This window comes from Scardinius erythrophthalmus (assembly GCF_964197995.2).
Source record: "Scardinius erythrophthalmus genome assembly, chromosome: 14".
Taxonomy (NCBI): domain Eukaryota; kingdom Metazoa; phylum Chordata; class Actinopteri; order Cypriniformes; family Leuciscidae; genus Scardinius; species Scardinius erythrophthalmus.
In genome coordinates, this window is record NC_138234.1 from 24,673,751 (window position 1) to 24,691,271 (window position 17,521).

General features: G+C 35.6%; 1 protein-coding gene across 1 annotated transcript; it reads left to right on the forward strand.

Moving 5' to 3' along the window:
* The first annotated feature begins 1,126 nt into the window (after positions 1-1,126).
* On the forward strand, positions 1,127-16,047 carry LOC308701608 (guanine nucleotide-binding protein G(q) subunit alpha-like). The gene is made up of 8 exons (XM_081383968.1): positions 1,127-1,525; positions 3,589-3,744; positions 6,787-6,971; positions 7,566-7,720; positions 9,267-9,395; positions 10,825-10,954; positions 12,718-12,871; positions 14,706-16,047. The coding sequence occupies exons 2-8, from the start codon at positions 3,594-3,596 to the stop codon at positions 14,906-14,908; spliced, it is 1,107 nt and encodes a 368-aa protein (XP_081240094.1). The 5' UTR covers positions 1,127-1,525; positions 3,589-3,593; the 3' UTR covers positions 14,909-16,047.
* The last annotated feature ends 1,474 nt before the right edge of the window (positions 16,048-17,521 follow it).

Consider the following 17,521-nt stretch of genomic DNA (forward strand, 5'->3'; position numbering starts at 1 on the left):
ACAAAAGCAATAAAAAGTCAACCGAAAGCACATGTTTCGATTCAAATCCAACACATTTGAATGGTTTTAGTATCAAAGCTAAATCATTCTTGAATGCCTGAATCTATATTGCATTGCATTTGGAGTGAATAGCAATTCCACAACTACAGCTTTCACAACAGATGGTGCAAATATGCTTCACAAATAGCAAGCTATACTCCAAAAAATATCCGCCTCATCCTGGAATTGAAATGTATCTTTATACTATTATATTATATTATATTAAGATTAAACTGAAAGTAACAGCATGCTGACCTTTACAGGGCACAAAGCAGCCAAATTTCCTCTAAAGTGTGTTTTGATTCTACTTGCATGAATGCAAGCTGTCATCTTCCTACAAGTCCTTTCCAGGTCACTTGTTCAGCTGAGATTAATATAATTTTTTTTTTTTTTTTTTTTTTTAAGTGTAGCTTACTTGAAAATGAAATACATTGGCATGGGACTATTCTTAGGTCTTTGATGGCACCATGTGGCAACTGCCTGGAATAACAAAACTAGAAATATGTGCCATTTGCCAATAGGTAATTTGCCAACAAATGGTTGCTATAGATTATCTGTTTAAAAATATAGGCCTACCGAAATCATTCTGACTTTCTCCAGGACTTTGACATACTTACCTGGTTCCCATGGCGACATGTGGACTATAGGCAATCTCGATATCTCCCAACACTGCGAAAGGCCTGATAAACCGGTTCTGCCTGCGAAGACAAAAGACTGACATCCACAGAGCTCGAGAGAGGAGTGTCAAATACCTACACAGCTATTCAAGAAATTAACACCACTTGTTGTGACTTAGAACAGGTTTTGTATAATCTAGAGCCTTATGTAGCCTATACTCACCTTCTTGGGTCAGTATCTATTCTATCCAATGTCAATGGGTTAGTATACAGCTTTTAGGTTTAAAGTCACTTTAGCGTTCATTCCACTTATTAACGGATGTGTTTCAAAACTTAAGATGCTGTCCACTAAGACGGCATTTCTAGGAGATATGATGCCTAAAAATGCTGACTGGTGCACGCCTAGGGGGGTGTTCACACCGGGCGCGTGCTTTTTCGTCTATACGCATGCGTCAGACGAACCTTGCGCCGCGTCTCGAGCGTTTTTCGTCGAGCTAAAAACTTTTGAAAACGTACCTCGAGACCCCTCCGTTCTGTTCCGTTTTGCAGCATTTAAACACAAGAACGCTTGCTGCTAAATGCCTCAAACCGCTGTCTAAGTAGGCAGCTGATTTTGGTTTTGAGATAGCGCATATTCACAGAGTTCAAGAAGGACTTTCCTGAATTGCAGGTAGATCTTTCTGAAGCCAGGGGGGAAATTATGTAACGTTTACAGATAAATCTGGATTTTTTCGGGGAGGAAAACTTCTGAGAAACCTTCTACGGGAGAAAAAAAAAGTTGGTTCAGATCCAGTTCGGCTCAGGGAGGAAAATGGATCGTGTTTCGTAAAGGCATTACTGACTCCGTACAGGTGTGTCGACGAATGCAGGTAAGTGATTCAACGCATGTATGTTGTCTCTATTTAATTATATTCTCTTTTTTCTTTATAATTAGGCTATAATAAAAGGCACTGCCCACCTATAATTATAACTATTAGGTTTCATGTTTTTCTTCCTAGGGGAAGTCCGAGATTGTAAAATGTATTTCTTTCAAATGGAGCTTTAAAACAATATCATAATTAAACAAGAAAATAGTCCATTTCCCCAGAATAGTCCACTAATTAATAGCCTAAGAATTAATTCGAAAAGAATTTTACATTTAAGGGTAGCCACAACACTAATGATGGAAGTTCGGCTCATTTCTGCGAATCGGTTCTTTCGAGCAGTGTATAAAACTAAGTGATTCTTTTATGAAACAACGCAATTAGCCTACCTCAGTCTCTAGCATATTTCAAGCTTGTGTGTGCCAGTTCAGTTTGTTGCAGCCAACATGGCTCTTAAAAACAAAGTATTTGTACATAAATACAATTTGATATAACTAATTTAGTTCTTTTTTATTTATTTTTTTAGCTACAAACATTTCTGCACTTAATGCTACTTACTTACACATCAATCATTAACTGAAGAACCGATACAGTCATGAACGAATTGTTCAGACGGTTTTGTAAACCGTTTCAATTAGTGTTGTCACGATACCAAAATTATTGTTTCGATACCGATACCAAGTCAAGTATTGCGATTTCGATACTTTTTCGATACTTTTCCTGAAAAGGGAGAAACACTCTCAAATATCATTGCTGTGCTTTATTTTAAAACCGGGACAACATTTAATCATATAACACACTAATAAATGAACATATGAACAGCAGATATATTAAACATTTGAACAAAATATGAAATATCAAAATATAAAAAATAAATTAGAGCAATGACATTCAAGGTAAAAAAAAATATACATTTAGCAGCATTATCTCATTTATCATAAGAAACACAAGAGCTTTATCTTGATTCTGAACTTTGAATAAAAATATGAACAGCGATTATATTAAACAATGTTTAATACTGGTATGATAAGCCTTATTGGTGATATATTTGACGTGGGGAGAGAGTTGTGGAAGGCCTATACTTCATGTTAAACAAATATATATAGCAGCAAAGACAACGTCGGCAGTGTTGACTGCAAAATAGGCTACAGAATAATTCGTTCAGTATTGAGAGGTGCAATATTTGAAAATCGATCATATGTTTTAAATTACATTTTATATTGTATTTGTCAAATCTTTCAAACATCAAAATGTCATTGATTAATATGTATTCGTGTCAAAATGACATAGAAACATCTTTTCCTATTCTATTTTGCCTGGAAACGCTTCCAACACGTGTGCGTGTCGCGTGAAAAATAGATTTCTAGAATGCACGCGTTTTCCGCGCGTCTCGAGCTGCACCCAGACGCGTGTGTCACGCAGGCAGTTAACATCATGGGAGCCGAAATAAAAACGGACACGACACGCAGCCAGTGTGTGTCAGGCCTTTACAAATCTGGAACGCGGTCATTCTTAGAAGCGATAGCCTACTAATAAATTAAGGAATCGTGACGTATTTCATTTCCGATTTTCTTTTGAAGTATCGGTGCACCGTGCAACAGAGCAAGGTAGGCAACTTACTTCCATATGTCACTCCTCCTCGCGTCATCTTTTTCTACGAGTCGTGGACCACTTGTGCTCATAGACAGTATATAAACGATTATGCTCGCACATGCAGCCATCTCTGTAGTGTTTTGTCACATGACACTGACAGCAGCAGGTTCTTTGCTGCGTGCGTCAGGAAAAAAACACAGACGTCCATAGGGAGGCTTTTTTTTTTTTTTTTTTAAGTATCGATACTGATAAATGTAGGTATCGTGACGTTTTTAATTTCCGAGTATCGCGATACTTTTGAAGTATCGATACATCGTGCAACACTAGTTTCAATTGATTCTTTTTGAAAGATTCGACTCGCAATTGTAACCTATACGTTGCAAATTTCTTAATTCCCCCTTTTCTTAAGAGCCATTATATTAAAAAGGATACTGAAATCAAATTTGCTCTTCATAAAGTTTAATTCTGTCCTATAGGAGAGATGGGGAGCTGTTGGAGATGGTGCTATACAACGTGCACCTGTTGCATGTCTGAAGATGAGAAGAGCGCCTTGGCCATTCACAATGAAATAAAAAAAATACTTGCTGACCAGAAGAAAAGAGAACGGAGAGAAATCAAAATACTTTTATTAGGTAAGATCTTTTTACCTATTCAAATATATTTAAAAGCGCAACTATGGACACTGAAGAAAGGAGATGAGATCAGGTGAGTGGATCTGGAGTCATCTTAACAGTAAAGGGAGTAAAACATAATTTGGAAAATACATGTTTATGCATGTTCTTATTGACTCGGTGAAATGGGCATTTTGAAAAAAGCCAAATATATATATATATATATATATATATATATATATATATTGTCAAAATAATTATTTTTGGTTTAACTTAAAGTTAACTGGTTGCCTCAATTTTGAGTTCATTGAACTTAAAAATGTTATTTAATACAATGAAGGAGATTACAACATGCAGTAATATGTTTTTTGATTATTTGATGTATAATAATATATTGATCATTTTAACTGCATTACTGTTGGATACAATCAGCAAGCAAGAATTGCATATTATTGCTGTGACAAATTAATTTAATGGAGGTAATTAGGGTGTTGTAAAGAATATCACAGCATGACAAGTCATTGTTGTTGAGTCACCTACCTGGAGATAGTTGTCAATAGCAAGTTAGTACATGAATGATATCAAATTTGTCTCGTGATGTCTTGAGTGACACATTCTTGAAGTGCTCAAGAACATTAGAAGGACATGCCTGAAATGTTTTTTCTTGCTCTTTCGATTCCCTTTCTGTCACTGCTCACACTGATTTGATGATGTGATGTGTGATTGTTTGCCTATCAAATATTTGCAGTTTGAGTTACCGATAACTAGTTAACGCTTATCTGCTCAAATCCATCAAATGAAAACAATGAGAGAAATAGTTGTAGACTTTGCAGCAGAGAAAGTCCCCCGATGGTGAAGGCATCCAAACACGTCCGGCCACATGCTTTCTGACAGGGCACGTCTCCGAATGTCAGTCGATTCAAACATCTCGCTTTGTTAACAGGACAGATAACATTCCTTTGTGCATGAGAAAAGCCTCAAATGCTATCATCTGCACCTTGCATTCCTTTCGGTTCTCTTTTTGTCATGCCGTGACCTGGTTTCAGTACTAGTGTTTGACATCCCTTTTCTTTTTCATGTAATATTTACTTTATTTTTTTTATTCGGCCTGACTTCATATTAGGTGTCTTTATTGTACTTATGTCAATGCACTTATTTTTTTTCATCTTGTATTGCGAAACACTTTTGCCACCATAGAGTGCAACGGTCGGGTTCCGGAAGTAAAATCTCCATTCATTTTCTCCATAAGAAAAGTGATTTTGAATGATATCTTATAAACCTTTAAAGACAGACCTACAGTGAGCCACGAGGTTGTTAATCCATGGTATTTGCTTCTGCTGAAGCCACCAGCCCGCATTATTTCAGCTTATATTTAAAATAAGAGTTTAACAGTGGAATTCCTGATGAAAAACTACATTACCCATGATGCTGTACAGAAAACTCGAAAAAAGCTAAACACGCCAAAAGAGCTCTTTAGCTCTGCCCACTCCCATGAAGCTTTGCGAATGACGTAATCGAGTCTCCTTGCACTCTCAAAATACTTGATCCCCCTTCACACGGATCCACGAAAACGACTACAAAGCTGTATTCTGCTGCCAGGCCAGTAGTTGGCGATGTCACTTTGTAAATAAACACTACATGCATATAGACTGAACACTTAATACGCATAAGCATGACGTCACCGTTTTCACAAATTTATGTTTTTGTAGTTTACACTGAGACTACAACGGTATCGTTTTCAAAAACTTCCACTTTGAAACCCGTTTTCAAAAGTTTGCATTTTCAGGCCCCCAAAACACAGTTGAACGGCAAATGAACGGAAATGGAAATGAACGGCCAAAACGCACAAAAAGTTTTCCATTTTTAGTTGAAAACGGTGTCATGTAAACACCCCCTTAATCAACATTTCTAGCTTTATCTCTATCGTATTTAATTTAATTACGCTGTTCGCAATGCTTCATGGGATTGTAGTCCTTTCCCTCCGTCAAATACACTCTTGTACCTTTGTATTTTTGTCAGATTTTCAAATACTTTTTTGCTTCAAATCAAAGTTTGATTCACTTTGTTACTGGTTGGCTTGGTTCATGGCTTATAACACTTAGTAAGGATAGGGTCAACAGTATAATTATGGGTGTAATTACAGAATTAATTACAGATGTAATTACATAAAACATGTACACAAATAACTGCATTGTATCAAATGATTAAATTAAATGTTTGTACATAGTAGTTAAAGGGTTAGTTCACCCAAAAATGAAAATGATGTCATTAATGACTCACCCTCATGTCGTTCCAAGCCCGTAAGACCTCCGTTCATCTTCGGAACACAGTTTAAGATATTTTAGATTTAGTCCGAGAGCTTTCTGTTCCTCCATTGAAAGTCAATGGACGGCATACTGTCCATGTCCGGAAAGGCAATAAAGACATCATCAAAGTAGTCCAAGTGACTACAGTGGCTCAATCTTAAGTTAAAAGCGACGAGAATACTTTTTGTGCGCAAAAAGTAAACAAAAATAACGACTTTATTCCACTATTCATTTCCTTCTCTCTGGGCCTCGAGCTATTTCACGTAGTGTTTTTGCGCAGCGCGTCTGTGTTGTACGTCACACGCATCACACATGACCAGCGTCGGCCAATAGTGAGCCTACGTGTGACGTACAACATAGACGCGCTGCGCAAAAACACTACGTGAAATAGCTCGAGGCCCAGAGAGAAGGAAATGAATAGTGGAATAAAGTCGTTATTTTTGTTTACAAAAAGTATTCTCGTCGCTTTATAAACTTAAGATTGAGCCACTGATGTCACATGGACTACTCTGATGATGTCTGTACTGCCTTTCTGGACATGGACAGTATGCCGTCCATTGACTTTCAATGGAGGAACAGAAAGCTCTCGGACTAAATCTAAAATATCTTAAACTGTGTTCCGAAGATGAACGGAGGTCTTACGGGCTTGGAACGACATGAGGGTGAGTCATTAATGACATAATTTTCATTTTTGGGTGAACTAACCCTTTAAAGGCATTTAATATGAAGTAGGTCCTTTTATTCTTGTGGATTTCAGGCACTGGAGAAAGCGGGAAGACGACTTTTATTAAGCAGATGAGGATTATTCACGGCAAGGGCTTTTCGGAAGAAGACAGGCGTGGCTACACTAAAATGGTTTTCCAGAATATCTTCACAGCTATGAAGGCTCTGACAGTGGCGATGAACACCTTAAGGATTCCCTACGCTAACCCACAGAACGAGGTGAGCTGCCAAAGAAAAGCTCTAATTGTTTTTAAACCCCTCCCAGTTGTAAAGTTGAAATAAAGTGCACAATGTTCTGATGGCACAATTTGCACAAGCAAAAAAAAACAATAGTAATATACTTTAAATTACTTTTTAACTTTTTTTACTAATATAAAATATTCATATTTAAATTAATTGAAATATTTTAATTTTACATTTAAACCAATCACTCTATATAAAATATATATAACTATAAAAAGGTATAATCATAATATAATACTATAAATATATATGATACTTACACTTATATTCATGTACAGTATATTAAATATGTATATATACATGAATATATATATATATATATATATATATATATATATATATATTCTTATGAATATGTATAGTATGTACATGAAACTAAAAATTATGAAATTCTATAAAAATTATGTAATGTATTTATAAATATAAAATGTATAAGCATTATAAAAATACTATATATTGTTTAAACAGAATAACTGTAAGAGTTCTCCTTTCAGACTGACCAGGATTACAAATTACAACCACACTATATTCTTATAAACAAGCCTCAATTGTTTTCATTTATATCCTTAGGTATATGGGCAACAGTTTCAGGAAGTGGAAATACGTCAGATAACACATTTGGACAGAATGTATGTGGAAGGTATCCGTCGACTTTGGGCTGACGCGGGTATCAAGGCCTGTTACAGTCGCCGTAGAGAGTACCAGCTTCTGGACTCGACAGAATAGTAAGTATCTCTATCAAAAATTCTACTCGGACAGGGTGATCAGGACCCTGACATGAAGTCTTGTATCATTCTGAAGGGTTTGATTTTGAAATGATGACCAGTTGACTGTACATTAGCATGTTTATTACATGAAAATAAATAAATAATCTGGCCATGAAATATTCATTTAAAAGCCAGCTGTCACATGTATGCTCTGTTTTGTTTAGTTTCCCTTGTTAGTCTCCCGGGTACTTAAATAGTTAACACCAGTTTTGTTTTAGTCAGTCATCCTCCAAATATTTAAACCCTGAGTTTCCTGTTTTTCTTTATCTGGTATCGTCTAAGTTTAACGTGGATGTGTTTGTTTATTCTCCTGCGATCTCCTGTGTGTGTGTTCCCGGTTGGATGTATTCAATATTTTTGACTATTTTTGTTCCGTCGTCCGCTCTTTACAGCCAGTTCGTGACACCAGCAGAGTAATGCATATTTGTAAAACATATTTATCACAGAATGTGAACAATACTGACCTGTCAGAATCAATTATGTCAGCGAGCTGTGTAAAAAATCTAGACATAATTATTAATATAAATAATTAAGATATTCATTATTGACATATTTCTTAAATCTAATATAATAATCAATATTATACTTACCTTTATCAACATATAATAATAATAATAGTTATTTTCTAATATTAAATTAATTAATAAAAAATATTCTATTTTATATACATTTATTAAATTGAATATGCATTATTATTTATAAAATTTGTACTAAATACATTTTTATCTAGTTTTTGCATTTTTATCTTATCTTTAATATAAACATTAGCTCATTTATTTTTTAAATTATATTATGTTAATTTGCATTTATTAAATATTAAATGACATATATATTTCTAACATATATATAGAAATATATAGATATATAAAATATTAATATAATGTTAATAATAAAATGTTGATATTAACAATAATTTTGACCGTTTAATTTAAAATTATGTAATTAAAAAATCACTTTAATTTCCCAATTAAACCGAGCAAGGAATTTTTGTGTCAAAAGCATAAAATGTTGCAAAAATAGTTTGTGCAGATCCAAATGGCACCATTGGAGGGCAATACAGTTATATCTTTAGACAAGCATGCAAGTCAGTATTTCCCTCCATTCTCTCTTTTCAGTTCTCAGATTGTCATAGTTTGTTTTTCTTGTGTGTTTTTTTGTTGTTAATGCCGTTGACAGACCTGAAGCCTTTTAAATTAAGTCAGTGCTGCATATTGTTAAGCAAATTTCCTGTAAAGTACATCAGGGTGTTCTTGTTAATCGTTACCTAATCACTCCTTTACACAGTTCTGCATGTCCTTCTCATTCTCTCCTCCTGCTTCCCCGATCCTGTTTTCAGTTCTACAAACCTGGCCATGATAAGAAACACAAACAAACCCGGACGTTTAATTAAACTGCCGTTTAAAGCACAAACACCAATAAAGCAAAAGGCAAACATCATGGCACTTTATCACACTCGCACAGTTCTGAAATGTAGCGCTCAAGGATGTTGCTTTTTTTTTTTTAGCTATATGACAAATTTGGACCGTATCGCGGCCCCAGACTACATCCCAACAGCCCAGGACGTGCTGCGAGTCCGATTCCCCACCACAGGCATCAACGATTACACCTTCAGCGTGGAGAAGATCACCCTCAGGTACCGTAAGCATATTTCCCCCCCCCCCGGTTTCACAGACGAGGCTTAAACTAATCCCAGACTAATGCATGTTTGAGCTGAACTTGCTCTGACATGTCTTAAAATATCTCAGTGCCATTGTTTTGTCTCAAGATGCACACCAGTAGTTTCTCAGGCACGTTTATAAAAGCTACTTAAATGTCCTAATTGAACTGAGGCATAATCCTGGCTTAATCTAAACCCTGTCTGTGAAACCGGGCCTTCATATATTTAAAATAATTATTTATTATTATTTATTCATTTTAATTTAAAAATTTTATGATTTAAAGTCACCAGGAAATTAAAATGGACAATTCTTTTTTTTTTTTTATGGAATATTGCGGTATTTATTATAATTGATTTATCCACATACATTTTTTTTATATATATATATATATATATATATAAAACCATCCAATGGACAAAATCAAGTCCCACCCAACATTTTGTATTGCCCAAGAAGCCATTTCATTTAAAAAAAAAGTCACAATAGGGAAGAAAAGACTGTTGCAACTTCTGTTTAATGCCGAATTTATAGCTTTTCATTAAAGGTATAGTTCACCCATAAATTACAATTATAAGCAAGTCGACTTACAAGTAACCCCTGATGCGATGTATGACGTAGCGAAAGCTTTGACGCCTCTCGCGGTTCAAACAAAAAGGGCTCGGCAACAAACTCAAGCTCCTCCAACATTTCTTTTTAAAAATCCTCGTTTTAGACTTTTATTTCGTGACCGGTGTTTTGTTTTGCTCTATCCTCTGCCTTTATTAACCCCCCGGAGCCGTGTGGAGTACGTTTATGATGGATGGATGCACTTTTTTGGGCTTCAAAATCTTGTCCTCCATTCTCTGCCATTATAAAGCTTGGAAGAGCCAGGACATTTTTTTATTATATCTCCGATTGTGTTCGTATGAAAGAAGAAAGTCATAAACATCTAGGATGGCTTTAGGGTGAGTAAATCGTGGGGTAATTTTCATTTGTGGGTGAACTATCCCTTTAAATCGTGAGCCACCTGCAGTTCCGTCACAAACCTCTAGGGGTCGCAAATCGCAGTTCGGGAAACCCTGCTGTAATAAAAGTAATAAGATTTACTTTCTGCCTGGCAACCACCTAAAAAACACCTTAGCAATAGCAATGATTTGACAACCTTAGTGAACATTCTAGCCTTGTTGTGGCAAGTTTCAGAAAATGTACATTGTGTTGAAAAATGTGAGTTTTATAAACAAGACGTGAGTTGATTTCCTGATGCTGTCTAGTATATTTTGAGGTAGACAGGTTTGATATATGATAGCAAGGAAGTAGGAACAAATCAATAGGGGTTTACAGTTAGTGTTGAATGTTTTTGGTTTAGACAGAAAGTTTCGAGAATAAACAATTTCATCTCGATCTTACCACTTTTTTGCCCCAAAGGATTGTAGATGTTGGTGGCCAGAAGTCAGAGAGGCGGAAGTGGATCCATTGCTTTGAGAATGTGACATCGCTCATATTTTTAGCCTCCCTCAGTGAGTTCGACCAGGTCCTGGAGGAAAATAACACGGAGGTGAGCTTCTCCATCGCCCCAGTCTGTCTGTATCTCTCTCCTTCCTTCTCATACTAATCAATGGCTTTGATTAGCATATCTTGGGTTTCGTCCTGAGTCATATTTCACTGCAAATCCAAAGACAAAAAATGAATGTTCATAACGCTCAAAATCTGTGTTTCAAATGCAGAAAGAGGTCAATAAAACAGCTGGAGAACAATGTCACTTAACGTTATTTACCTCGGGAAAGCCATTTAATCACCATAGCATGTTAGTTAGCTAGAAAAATTAACTATATAGAGGAGTATTTTGCTAAGTATATGCACTATATTACATATTATATTTTCACTCATATCATTAAAAAGTATTATAATGTTGTTATTATAAAATCCACATCATATTAATTTGAGTTGTTAATTTTAACCTTTAATAATAATGCCAGGTTTCACTGTAAGCATTAGTTGAGGAGAGATTTTTTCCTTGAGAAAAATGAACATGTAGCTACTGTACCTGATATTTATCCAAATTAATCGATATTGAAGATCGGAATCAAATCGCAAGCTTATGAATTAAAATTGTGAAAGCACTAATAAAAACAGTAACCTACCAGTCATTGTGCCATGTAAACATTGTGACATGTTGTCACTAAACTTAATGAAATTCCACGAATTCCAAAATATTTTGAGAATCACAATGCACTTATTTTAACCCCCCTTCCTTGTTTCTCACTCCAAGCTAAACTCAAAAGTTGGCAGCCCTGTATAAATCAGTACTGTTAACTAAAACTACAATATACAAACAAAAATTTTGCTATTAAAAATAGTTGTTGTTCATTCAAATAAGGCTGAAATAAAATAAAGTACAATCATTAGAAGAAAAACTTAAAAAAAATACTAAAATTGATATTAAATAAAGCTAAGTATAAATATATAAAAATGACAAAAGCACACAACAAAATGACTAAATCTTAAAATAAAATGATTTTTTTTATATTAACAAATTATATAATAGTATATAAATACTATAGTACTTACATTAACATTACTTTAGTATTATAAATAAAACTAAAATTACACTTCATAATCTAATCTGGACACATGATTTTTTTTTCCCATGATAAATTAAATAAAAGTTCAATACAATAAATATGAATGTATTTATTTGATCCAATTAGAGTATCATTTTCTTATTCTGTATGGAATATTGAAGGGAAGAAAACACGATTGAAACTTCTATTTCATGACTACTCAATACCAAGATTTTACAAATACATTAGAATTTTTTTTCTGTGTATAACAGTAATGAGAATGAAATGTTATTTAAATAAATATATATATATATATATATATATATATATATATATATATATATATATATATATATATATATATATATATATATATATATAAAATAGGCTACTGACAGGATTTAATTGTTTAATGTCACAACGCAAAACATCTCAATGGTCCAAAAAACAGGCTTAATTTTATTTCAATCATGACAACTCTCTGGATAGATTTAAAAAGCATTTATTAATTAGAATGGGATGTACATAGGCTTAGTCTTGGCAGACTAGATCTGCTACACTGCTGCAGCATGAGTGAAGGCTACTGCCGAAACATGCTAATAAATACGGTGAATAGAATGTGAGCTGCTGCAAGGAAAGTAGGGAGAAACCACTAGCAGATCTAGGCAGGTGGTGCTGGGGAAGGTGGAGGGCCAGGAAAATTCCCATGATGCGCTGATTAACTTTTGCTCTAAACGCTTCCTCTCTCCGGCTCCAGAACCGCATGAAAGAGAGCTTGTCGCTCTTCTACACCACCATCCACTCGCCGTGGTTCGCCAGCGCCTCCATCATCCTCTTCCTAAACAAGATGGACATCCTGGAGGAAAAGATCAAGACGTCTGACTTAAAAAGTTACTTCCCAGGCTTTGGAGGTATGGAAAGAAGGGTTTGCGCACTAACAACTTAGTAAGTAGGCCCTGACCTGCCCTGCCCCTTAGGATGGGAGCATGTAGGAAACAGAATTGATAGAGCCGTTGGAACAGGTTTTGCTTCACAGGAGATGGGTAAGACAGATCTCTAGCCAATAAACATGCCTAAAACTATTACCTCAAGCTCCATTTACAAAATTGGAATGCCATATTTTCCATAGCCATGACCGCGTCCATATTCTCCTCTTTCACTTCCTCCTCACATTAAAAACCACAATTGCCAAAGTGCGATTAATCTATTTGTTTACCACTAGTGCATGCTGATGACATTTTATCCTTCTATACTAATTTGCTTCATAGTCTACGATTCAATGGGTGTCATCATCGTACAGTCTAAATACATGTCGTACCTAAGTTTATAGATCCATGTCGTTCAGTGTGATTTGTAATTATCTTATTGGATTGCTGAAATCGCACAGTCTATAGCAGGCATGTTGACATAATTTTTGTGTGAATTTGTCCATTCAAGCGTAAAGAGAACTTAAAATTCTGCCTGAGACGCGGCTTTCCATGTGCAGACAGAAGCACGAGTTCTCTTTCGTGTATTCTTGCGCTTCAATGTTTAAATTGGCGAGGCTTAATATATTTTTGGTTTAACTTAAAAAGTTGAGTTACCTGGTTGCCTTTATTTTGAGTTCATTGAAATAAACAAAATTGAGTAATGGAGATTGGTTCAATCAACAGAAACTCAAAATATTATGTTATCTAAACCACATTAATTAAGTTGATGTGGCAAAAGAAAAAAAAAGTTGATAATCATGAAAATCATTTTTAGTGTAGTAATAACAGTAAATTATGCATAATAACAATTAACCCTAAACCAAACCCTAACCGTAACTGTAGTAGATAGCAACATGTGCTGTTCAGGTCTCACCTGCGCTTGCATGCTATCAACACCAAATGATGACCATAAATGACTGGTCATATTAGAGTATACAGCACTCCTATTGAACAAAGTTTACAAAGAGTGACTGTTTTGTCCACGTTTTTCTGATCATCGCTGTTGTAGTGTATTGGGAAGCCAGAGTGCGCATCCATTGACAGAAACACACATTAGCCGAACTCTGTCTGTCTGTTTTACTCGTAGTTATTTTCAACAAACCATATTATAGATGCGTCATCAGATTTGAGATGAACTGCGTGCCGAACCGTGGGTGGAGAACGGTACGGTTCTATTATTTTATTTTTTTTTTAACTGAGAATCATTGCACCCCTAATATATACATATATTACATGTTTACAAACTTTTATTAGATGTGATTAATTGCGATTAATCGATTTTATATATAGAACTAATATATATATATATATATACACTGTATAATTTATATTTATTGTTTTTATTTATAAATAATTTTATATTACAAATATTATTTGTGTTATATAAATATATATATATATTTATATATATATATATAAAATATTTTTTCACAATATTACTGATCAAATAAAGAGATAATCAAATTCTTTTTGATTAAGAAAAGTCAAATTAAGATGTATAAGATGACAGCATTTTCCTTTTTGAGTGAACTGCCCCTTTAACACAAACGAACTTTGAGCTCCACTGACTCTAAAAGGGTTAAATATTAATTTTCAAGCAGAAGCTCTTGACAATAGTGATTTTAAAAATGTTTGCCTAGTCAGATTCTCTCTCCCTCTTCTTACCTCATTCTTCCCCCCTCTTCATTTTGCTAGTGCTCCTCCTTTTTCAATCACTCATACCTTTTCATGCTCGTACTAACCCCTCCCCTCCTCTGTGGTTTGGTGCCACCCTCAGGCAAACAGCGGGACGCACAAGACGCCAGGAACTACATCAGAGAGATGTATAAACAGAAGGCCTTGAATACAGAGTCAAAGGATTGCAAAAACATCTACCCTCACTTCACCTGTGCAACGGACACCAATAACATCCGGATGGTTTTCACTGACGTGAAAGACACGGTCCTGATCAAGTCTCTGCAGGAGTACGGGGTGCTTTGAGCGGCCCATGAAGCACCAGTTTTTGCCAATCCAATAAATGACTTTGAAGGGACGCACAAAGGATGGCTTGGATTATTTATCCTTGTGCATCCCCTATGCTTTTCTTTGTCTTTCTCTCCATCTTTTCTTATATACCTACTTCTGTTTGTTTCATCATTTTGGTGGATAAAAACATCTGCATGTTCTTACGGTATGACACAATTTCTCCTAATCCCAAGGCTGACAGTGACATGACTCTGAAAGTATGAGGATATACAGCTAAACAGCTGACAGATTATCAGCGAGTTCTAGTTTCGAGGAGGCGGCGAGAAGAATACAACACCGTAGCTGTCAGCGAGACTGACCTGAGGCTGATCTGATATTTGACTTCACTGAATACTTAAATAGAGCAAGTCACTGCACTGCTTTCTTTTCGAAATGAAGCAAAAAAAATAACATGATCTATTATTTTTATCACACAAGCAAAAATGCAAGTTAGGGACTTCTGTTTCTATTTTGCTTATTTTCGTAATTTAAAACAATTATATTATTTTAGAGCAATATAGTCTCTCAAAATGGAGCTTATACTGTTACTTTCCTGTCATGTAAGTTTAAGTTGTTATAAAATGTGACTTTGTGTATATATACAGTAGGATGGGTTACACTTTATTTTAAGGTGTCATTGTTACAGTGTAATTAAACATATAAGTACTGAGTAATATATGAACTATAGGGTTTGGTTCAGGGTTGCATGTAAATCCATAATTTATTGTAAAAACTCACTGTAAAAAGTGATTAGTTGACTCAACTTAAAAAAATTGAGGAAACCCGTTGCCTTAAAATGATAAAGTAAATAAACTTAATACTTAATCGGAAAAATTACGGAACGTGGAATTGTCAAGTTCACATAACTTAATTTTTTCAATTAAGCATTAAGTTTATTTACATAATGATAATTTTTTTAAGTTAAGTCAACTGATCACTTTTTACAGTACGTACATGTAACAAGGACTCTGTAAAATATAGTTTTACCGTATATATATATATACAGTTGTGGTCAGAATTAATGGCACCCCTGGTAAATATGATAAAAAATGGCTGTAAAAAATAAATCTGCATTGTTTAACCTTTTGATCATTCATAAAAAAAATGCAAATCTCTAACCTTTCATTGAAGGGGGGGGGGGATTAATCATCCATCACAATGAGTAATACCATTGTACAATTTAAAGGACAAGTTCGGTATTTTACACTTAAAGCCCTGTTTACAGATCGTTTCTGATGAAATAGAACGGTTAAGATTAAAATTTGGACACATGCTGCTGTCCTGTAGCCTGGCAAGCCAGACCTACATCAAGATGTTAGGTCTGGAAACTCACCATAGTCACGGCTCAATCCGAGGGGCGGGATAAACGGCTGTCTTTCAAATTCCCTCTGCACGCAATAGGACAGCGCTTCAACCAACCAGAGCGTTTTCCCTACAGCGGAGCTAGTTGATAGATTCAACTTTTGCCATATATCTGGCCGGCAAACCGACGAACACATCTTCCTTTTTTTAAGAATGACTTAAGTGCCGTTCTTTGCTCTTTTCTCAAAGAAAAACTTAACTCCAAGTCCTCCAGAGTCGCGGCCAAAGCCGATTCGAAAGACCGTTGTTCTCCATCAGCAGCCGTCATTCAATTGTTTTCAAGTGGCAGCCAGGTAACCGTCGCAACTCTGTCGTCATATGTTAAGCCCGCCCCGCCTACTCTATACACGACGTGATTGGCCTGACCCAATTTGGGTTTTTGTAGCTAGAAGGTTTATTGAGAGTGTCTAGACTACCCTGGCTGCGAAATACATTTTGCTGCCGCTAGGGTGCGTCTAGATTTCTAGGCTAGCTGTCCTGAGAATTTTAGGTTTCTTTCGCTTTCCCCCCCACCTACACAATGGCTGCATAGGTGCACTGGAACAATCCTTCCTAAAACGCATTAAACTTTCGTTTACAAAGACGTGAAACTCAACGAGTGGTCAGGGGTGTTCACTGATATGCTCACACAAAAATCGCTGCAAAAGATGCTTTCCAACAGGTTTTATCGTAGTTTTTGTCCAACTCCATTGATTTGTATTGGATATGCTGTGAGGTACGGTATTACTCCGCCGCCACCAACTGGGCTGGAGTGTCTATTATTCAAGCTCTCAACGGAAGAATCTACGGGTGTGAGACGTTTGGAAAAATAGGTCCACAGTTTTACAACGAATGGTAAAACACCTGTTGGAAAGCATCTTTTGCAGCTATTTTTGTGTGAGCATATCAGTGAACACCCCTGACCACTCGGTGAGTTTCACGTCTTTGTAAACGAAAGTTTAATGCGTTTTAGGAAGGATATGTTCAAGTGCACCTATGCAGCCATTCTGTAGGTGGGGGGGAAAGCGAAAGAAACCTAAAATTCTCGGGACAGCAGCATGTGTCCAAATTTTAATCTTAACTGTTCTATTTCATCAGAAACGATCTGTAAACAGGGCTTTAAATGTAAAATACCGAACTTGTCCTTTAATATACCATTGGATCTTTAATGTTGTGGGCCTATTTTTCTGCTGGAGGTCCTGGACTTCTTATTCAGATACATGGCATTGTGGATTCTATCAAATATCA